The 9,024-nt window shown below is 36.4% G+C and overlaps 1 protein-coding gene across 1 annotated transcript; it reads left to right on the top strand.

Moving 5' to 3' along the window:
* Nucleotides 1-767: 767 nt before the first annotated feature.
* On the top strand, nucleotides 768-2,967 carry LOC143628532 (cyclin-T1-3-like). The gene is made up of 5 exons (XM_077098099.1): nucleotides 768-1,303; nucleotides 1,423-1,504; nucleotides 2,185-2,316; nucleotides 2,401-2,576; nucleotides 2,763-2,967. The coding sequence occupies exons 1-5, from the start codon at nucleotides 768-770 to the stop codon at nucleotides 2,818-2,820; spliced, it is 984 nt and encodes a 327-aa protein (XP_076954214.1). The 3' UTR covers nucleotides 2,821-2,967.
* Nucleotides 2,968-9,024: the final 6,057 nt, after the last annotated feature.

Below are 9,024 nucleotides of genomic sequence, written 5' to 3'. Positions count from 1 at the left end.
GATACTTACTAGTTAATCGCTTAGATCGAGAGCTTAGCTTATTCATAATTTACGCATCAAACAAACACTCATCATCGGTACGGTATCATTATATCTATCAATTTATCCTAACATATTACTGTTAGATGCGTATGATTCAACCAACCAATCAGATGTCTATGTATTGAAACCCTAATTTCACGATTCATTTGTTTTGTGTTGTTATGATTATGTTATAGTGTTTGTTTAAGTTGCTGCTGCTGCCGCTAGATTATTCGCTAGTGCTTGTTTTGTTATTTGCTATGAAATTTGTAAATTAGGGCTTCAATTTTGGAATTAGGGGAAGAAAATGGACTAGAGTAATTATTATTACACTATATTGTTTTTTATAGCATAATTACTTTACTTCAAAACCGTAATTACTCTAGTATTTAGTATGTTTAGTATGTTAATTTTATTTGTACCGGATCCCACCCCTGATGTAAATAAATGCCTTCTTTTTCTCTCCACGGCTAAAGCTGGAATGTTTTTATTATTTCTTATGCTTACAATGGAAATGAAATGATACATTACTAACTTTCCAAATACAACATGGTTTTATTTGATTGGTAAGAAATTACATCACTTGATGTTGCTCATCTCAGTACCAAATGCGACTGATGTGACACATAGAATATCATTATTTGGAAGTAAATGATGTACTCGTATGTTTCTAGCAAGTATAAGCACATATCAACCATTCTTAGTTTCATTTCTTTTTTCAATTTGCAGGCATTTCTACAGGAACAATGTCCCTTGCTCGGCCTCATCATGCAGAAAACAGTAGATTCTCATTTGGAAGAAATCATCCTCGCGTGTATGACACAACCGTTATGACCAACAAGCATTACAATAATAATAACCATCGAACAAACTATACTAACCTGCGTGACTTCTCAAATGAACCGAGAAAGCAGTATAGCATTTACAACAACATTGATCCTCAACTCTTACCTTCAAATAAGAGAAGGAGGTTTTCTGCCAATAATCAAGAAAGTTATGGGACATCATATAATCAATCTTGTACGTATGAACATTTTCCTTCAAGCTTCAAGACCTCATTCCTTTCTCAAATAGCATCTGAATCCAATGCTAGAGCATGTACATCTACTAGCCATAAACGTGACCGTACAAGATTTGAAGACGAAGATACTGAATTTATGTCACGAGATGAAATCGAGAGGTTTTCTCCTTCTAGAAGAGATGGTATTGATTCTTTGCAGGAAACGCATTTGCGTTACTCGTATTGTGCATTTCTTCAGAACCTTGGAATTTGTCTTGAGCTGTAAGCAAAACATTTTAGTTTGTGCTTGTAGACATCTATAAATTATATGAATGAATTAATTTCTGTCTGATTTTGTTTATTTTTTGTAATTTGACAAGATTTTTCTGATATATTTGCAGGCCACAAACTACTATTGGGACAGCTATGGTTCTGTGCCACCGGTTTTTTGTCCGGCGGTCGCATGCTTCCAATGATAGATTTGTAAGTTAATCTTTCTTTATGGTAAAGAAATAAACATAGCAATGCTTAAAGATGTTAACACTTTGTTGGCTAAGAGAATCTATGAAACTATGATATTAAATATACTTTACTGTTTAAAGTTTCTTAGGCCTATAAACGAATCGAACGAACATGAACTGAGCATTTTTCATGTTCGTTTGATAAGAAAACAAACGTGTTCATGTTTTTTTATGTTTCCTCGTTAATGGTATAAAGAACAGTTCACAAACGTAAGCGTACGAGTGTAGATGAATGGACGTTACTGAGCAAAACCAATTAAAAGTAAATGTGAACAACTTAAGAGTAGACTAAATTGTAAAATGCCTAAAAAATTTAATAAATATATTAGTGAACATAAACCAACGGATTTAAACAATCGTAACTAATGAACACATATGAACGCAAATGAATGATCATACACGCATGTAAAGTAAACGTTCACGAACATAAATGAACGAACAAGACATGTTTTCATGTTCGTTTGATTAACTAACTGAACAAAAATTTGTGTTCATGTTCTTTCATTTATTAAATAAACCAACTTCTGTCAAACTATTCACTTATGTAAGTTAGATGCTACTGCTTTTTGCATCTTCATCTTATTATTATTAATTATATTATATTATTATTATTATTGATTTAGTTTTATTGTTCTTCTACAGTTGATTGCTACTGCTGCTCTTTTCCTTGCTGCGAAGTCTGAGGAGACACCTTGTCCTCTAAACGTCTTGAGAGTGTCCTCTGAAATTTTACACAAGCAGGATTTCAACTTACTCTGCTATTTACTCCCTGTGGTGAGCAATAACTTTTTATTTACTTGACGTCTGACAATATAGTTATTTTTATGATTCTATGTCTAATGCACCAGCTTTTAACAGGATTGGTTTGAACAGTACCGGGAGAGGGTGATTGAAGCCGAGCAAATGGTTTTGACAACTCTTAACTTTGAGCTTAACGTGGAGAATCCGTATGCTCATCTTACATCCGTGCTTGACAAATTAGGGCTTGCACAGTCACTTTTGGTGAATCTGGCTTTGAGTTTGGTCAGTGAAGGGTAAGCTATCATATTTATTTTCTTTCTTTACAAGCTTGAAATATATAAGTTTCAAAGTTTATGGCCCTGATGTTGGTTGCTTTTTTTGAGAAGTTAAAATGATGTTAGATAGCAGGATACCATGGAAAGAGTAGTATGTTTAGTGGTTGACTTTTATTGACTTTTTGGATTGACGTATAATTGCAGGGGCAATAGAAGATTAGCATGCATGCACACGTGTATGATTTTGTTAGTTGGTGGATAGATATGCATTTTGATTTCTCACTGAAGTTGCACAACCAATGTGTTTGGATGCAGTTTCTATGATATTCTTTCTTAACTTGATGTTTGACCTAGGATGCTCATGGCTCGATTAACTTTAAAATTTTGAGATATCTCAGACCTAACCTAAGGGGCGCGGCAAAAACTATAAAAGGCTGACTGAGACCTAATTTAGTTTTGGTTAATCACCCATAGTGGTTAACCTGCATTTTGGTCTACGGCCACTCATGATCTTGCTACATGGTCATGTATAGGTGCCTAGGTGGCAAATGGGCAGGTGTGGCGGGTTGGATAGAGTGTCAAAATGGGCTGGGTAAGGTTTAAAAGATTGGAAACGAGCCTTGAGCCGTTTTCCGTCTCCCTCACGGGGCGTAAACCTCATGGCAGACCGAGGCGTAAGCCTCGAGACATTAAAAAAATGAATGAGCATATATATCCTATAAAAATCACAATTTATAATAAAACAAACATTATGTATATTATAAAACCTAACTTAGTAATTAAACAAACATCATAAAATAGTTCAACAACCTAATTTAATATAAAACAGAAAATAGTTCAACTACCTAATTTACTGATGTTACGAGACTGAAGGTCAGAGATTGTGTGACTGCGTGGCTGCAAATTAGGATTAGGATTTAAAATGAAAAAACCTAATTTAACGATGTTGATTTTAAGAGGTTTCATGGGTTCATTTTGGCTAAATGTTGGGTTTGCCCACCACTTAAGTCCACTAAGCACTAAATGGGTAAAAAAAGTCCAGAAAATAATAAATTAGGCAGCTTTTACAAAGTCTGGTGAGGCATAAGCCTCGTTGCCTTGGACCGCCTCGTACAGGTTGAGGCTTAGGTTTCAATTGACCTCCATGAGGCTAAGCCTCTTATGCTTTTTTCCAGAGCCTCAGCCGAGGTGAGCTGTCTGAGGTTGAGGCTTAGCTGTCTGAGGCTTAGTTTCTTGTTAAAACAAAACGAACAAGAAACTTTTGTGATCATCTTTAATATCATCTTTTAAACCACGGCTGGGTTGGACCCATAAAAAGTTTCTTGTTCGTTTTGTTTTAGTTTCATAGGTAAAGTATTAAAGATGATCACAAAAACTAATAGTACTAAACTAATGATCCGGTTCTATTGATTCAAGCAATTTAGGAGGGTGTAAACACTAGATGACTAGAGCATAACTTGAACAGCATATGATTCGTCTTCGACCGATTTTATTCGTTTTGATTTTAAGTTTATCTTTTTTACCAACTGCCTATCAAATAATTGAGCCATTTTACATAAATGCTTCTAATTAACACCTCAAATCTTTTGTGTTTTGGTCTCTTTATCTTGTTTAGTCTTTATTTCTTATATTCTTGTTAATTATTGTCTAGAACATAACGCGGCTCTTGGTTTTAAAGTTTTAACCTACTGATTGGACTTATGTTATGCATCGTATAACCCTTAACTAAATATATGCATAAGATGCTAAAGTGTCAGTAATATGATGTTAGTGAAATATTTCATGATGGAACTAATTGGTAGATGGATTTCTCGTGATTCTGTAATATGATGCTGTTATTCTATTACTGGCACAAGTTGTAGTGTTCTCAATATGCAGTCTAGTGAGGTCAATAGCATACCGGGCTGTATTGCTGTGAAGCTGGTAATGTTTGTGCTGTGCCAAGCGTCAGCACTAGAGGTGGCAAAAGTTGCTGTTAGTGCGCGTTGGATAATTGGTTAAAGTGGGTGGGTTCGAGTGAAAACATAAAATCTTCAAATGTGCCAAATTGGGTTCCTAGGGTCGGGTTGTACTCGCCCACAAACTTTTGTCTTCTCTTCTCATTTCTTGAGGTTTACAGTTAAATCAATGTTTTAACTATGACTAAAACACTATATTAGTGAAACAATTTAGGAGGTTGTATGCGTGTTGAATACATTATTGGTGGCTTATAACCCAAACTGACCCATTTACTTATAAATGGGTTGAAAGGCGGCTTTCTTAGACTCTCCCAAATTAGTTTCTTCAGTCTATTCAATTAAACCGTGACTTCAAAGAGTACTATTTTAGTGGTGTAGACGGGGAGTATAAAATCTTATATTTATGCTAGTGAGTGACACTGTCAGCAATGCTGCATCTACCTGGAAAAATGTTCATCAGATTACACTTTTGGTAATTACTAGAAACTTTGAAGCTTCATTCAACATTTCGTATACACGTTTGGTAATTACTAAAAACTTTGAAGCTGATGTTTGTCTTATTTGTGCCAGATCATCATTCGTTTTATTGCTACAAGATGGTTGCTTAATAATATCTATTGCCCTTTTCGTTTTTTTTACTTCTCTAAATCTGAGTAATTATTTTGCATGCTGCGTAGCTCACTTTGGCTTCAGTTTAAACCACACCAGATTGCTGCTGGAGCTGCATATCTTGCTGCAAGATCCTTAAATATGGATCTTACTTCATTTCAAAATATTTGGCAAGAGTTCTACACACCACCATCTGTACTCAGGGGTATGCAATCTTATTCTAGCCTCAGTTTAGCTGGGTGGACGGCCTGGGCGAGTTGGGTAACTGGTTGGGTTGATCCACTAACTTGAATTTTTTTAAATGTTTAATTCCTTGATAATAATCACGAATGCAACATCGTTACAATAGTTCTCTAAATATTAGGGGTGTAAGCGAGCCGAGCCAAGCCAAGCCAAGCCAAGCCACTCTTTTATTGAGCAGGCTTATTTTTTGGCTTGAGCTCAGGCTCCAGCTTCTCTAAGCATGGCTCAGTTTGAGCAGTGAGCTGATTTCGACCTGTTCAAGCCATTTGATTTGCACCCATTTAGTTAAACATTTTTATTTGTGTTAGTCAACCAATCTATAAGTCGGTCAAATCTCTTCTCAGTTTACTGATGCGATTTTCACCTCATATATGTGATATTGGGTTAGTTTGGACTTTTTTAATGCTAAAGAGTCAAAACTGTTAAATTTTGCAAAAATTACCGGGTCAGTGGGTTAGAACTCACCCATGTCCCTCCTAATTTGCATTATCCAGAAACATTAGATCATTTTAAACTAATTGTGTGTGCACATGGTAATAATACAGATATTACTTTTAATTATTTATTTAAAAACTGGGATTAACGGCGGGGACTAAAGTTCAACCTTCTCACCAATGATTTTCTTGTTTCAGATGTTGTTCAGCAGTTGATGGAGCTGTTTTAGACGATCACCTGAAAGATGGTTAGATTTGATGCCTATGTTGGTGTCGTATACATGTCTGAACATCAGAGGTTGAATTGGCTGTATATTCAAAGCAGTGCGCTGTTTATTCTTTTGAGTTTTAAGACACTAGGTTTTTGCTATGCACTCAGTTGGCATCACGGGCCTTAGAGGTGGTAATATGGTCGTGTCAAAACAGTTCGGGTTTAAAAGGATTGAAAGTTGAAACGAGTCGTACAAAATGATCATTATTGACTTTGGGTGCCCTTTTCGCATTTAAATATTGTTTATAGACTGACCCTTCTTAGATAAACACAATTTGTATTTGTACCGATCATATTTCGCTCTAAATCATAGTTCCTAGAGCTCCAGGTCAAATCATATCACACACAACATTTCGTTAACAACTCCATAAATATGGGGCTCATATGAAATTGGCAGCCTATATTAGACAAGTTTGATGCTAAACTTACAAGATGGAAGCTAAGAACTCTATCCTTAGGAGGAAGATTGGCACTTATAAAATCTGTGCTTGGTAGATTGGGGTCATATTATTTTTCCATATTTAAAGCCTCAACCAAAATTTTAAAACAATTAAAAAGCAAAAAAAGGCGATTTTTTGGGGTTGTAATGAGGAGAAAGACTCGATTAGTTGGGTGTCATGGCAGAGAGTAGTTCTACATAAGGAGCGAGGTGGTTTACGATTTCAAAGTTTACAGATGCTGAACAAAAAAGCACTATTGGCCAAGTGGTGGGTAAAGTATAAGGCGGGAGGATCTGCACTTTGGGTAAAGACAATAGCGGCGCTAGGTATGGGTGTGTACAAGTGGGAAAGCATACCGATGATAAAATCTAGAAGTGGCCTTTGGAGAATCATGAAATACGGAAAAGGAACACAACAACAAAAAATAAAAATTATGGAGTGACTGCAAGTAAAACTCGGTACGGGGGACATAACTGATTTTTGTCTAGATACTTGGGTTGGCAATCGACCTTTGAAAGAAAAATTCGCATCTCTGTTTCAGTTGGAAAAGAAGAAGGAAGTTAAATTGACAGAATGCTATACTCGAACAAATGAATAGATTATTTGGAACCGGAGATGAAAATGACTCCAAAAAAGTAGAGTTGAAAGAATAGAATGACAGTTGTGCTCACAAATGCTCTTGGAGGTGGAAGTCATAAATAAATCGGATGACTGGGTATGGCGAGGAGGTGACGATATGGAGAATACATTCACGGTAAAAGGCCTCAGACAGGAGCTAGATAATGTTGATCAACCGAAAACAAAGTTATATTGTTGGTTCAAAACATTACCGATAATGTTTAATTGCTTCATTTGGCGTTTGTTACAACAAAGGAGCCATTATCAGTAGGGGTATATATTTTTACAATTTAAACTTTGTATTTTGTGGTAAGGAGATGGAAAACTTGGAGCATATTATGACAAAGTGTGAATGTGCGGGTTTCGTTTGGGCTATGGTATCACAATGGTTGAGGCAATCGGGCCTGTTGGATTTTTTCAAATAAACATGGGTTAACAAAAAAAAAAAAAAAGATGAAATTGTTAAAGCGGTGGTGGCGGTCACTATGTGGTTGTTATGGAAAGCAATAAACGATATTGTTTTTAATAGTAAACCTTTCGTAGCAAGCAAAATTGTGGGTGATATAAAAACTACCTCCTTTCTTTGGATTACTAGTCGTGAGAAAAGATTAAAAATGAATTTGTGGAGCTTTAAGATGGAGAAACTACTAACATTTACTGCTAGAGATCCTAGTAAATTATTTGGTTCTTGTTTTCTTTTATAAAATTGGCTTTAAAAAAAAATATCATACAAATATTCTTATCTTTATACATAATCACTAATTTATATTTATTTTTTACAATCCTTATATTTATTAGGTTTATTGGATTATAATAATCCTAACTTTCATCTATTGGCCGACGGTAAGCCCAACTTCAAATATGATTTATGGCAATTCCAACTTTCGACCTATTTTCCAACACATTCCATAGCTAACGGAAGGCTAACACCGTTAATTTTTTTGCTGGCAGGACCGTCTATGTGGCTAGTTATTTGCTAACTAGATCGCTTAAGTGTTAAATATAAACAAGTAAAGAAATAAATATACACACATATACCCCCCCCTCTTATGTACAAACACCACAAGCCTTCACTACCGCCACCTGCGACCACCACCTCCACCAGAACCTTCATTGTAGCCCACACCCACCACCGACCATTGGCAACCTCCCCCGTTGTATTATCTTCACAAATACCACCGCACTGGTACACTCCCCTTCAATTACTCTTGCATTTCATGTGTTCAACTCAACGTCTTTCTCACGACCGCTTGATTCATCTCCCGGTGACCTAATTTCGACGATCCTTAACCGATTTTGGAGCATTCGCTCAATTACATCGTCATTTACCCTATCATTTTGGCTTAAATCGTTCCCAATCAGCTCAACTGTTCCATTCTATAACAAACTTTTAGGTTAGCACAGATGCTGCAGGTTTCATGGGAAGAATCGCATTTGCAGCTCTTGATGACAGAAGCTCAGATTTATCTATTTCTAGGGATTTTTTGGCGATGATCGGTGGTGGATTTTGGGTGGCAACGAAAGTGGTGGTGGTGGTGGCCGCCGCCGGTGGTGGAAGCTGGTGGTGCTGGTACATAAAGGGGGTGTGTGTATGCATGTGTATGTATGTGTATATTTAAGTATTTAACACATAAAGCGATCCAGTCAGCAACGACTAGCCACGTAGACGGTCCAATTACCAAAAAACTAACGGTGTTAGCCTTTGGTTAGCTTGGGATTGTTGGAGGAAAATAGGCCGAAAATTAGGATTGCCAGAAATTATTTTTATAGTTGGGCTTATCACTGGCCAATAGCTGAATATTGGGATTATTATAATCCAATATTGGGTTTTGCGATTCAAAAAGGGGTAGCGGCGCAGCTTGTTGTCCGCTTGCCTTCTGTTTCGATGTAATC

The sequence above is a fragment of the Bidens hawaiensis genome, unplaced genomic scaffold, assembly GCF_021521415.1.
Source record: "Bidens hawaiensis isolate Kalapana, Puna unplaced genomic scaffold, B.hawaiensis_p1.1 tig00005019_1, whole genome shotgun sequence".
NCBI classification, from domain to species: Eukaryota; Viridiplantae; Streptophyta; class Magnoliopsida; order Asterales; family Asteraceae; genus Bidens; species Bidens hawaiensis.
This window is presented reverse-complemented; position numbering and strand designations above follow the sequence as displayed.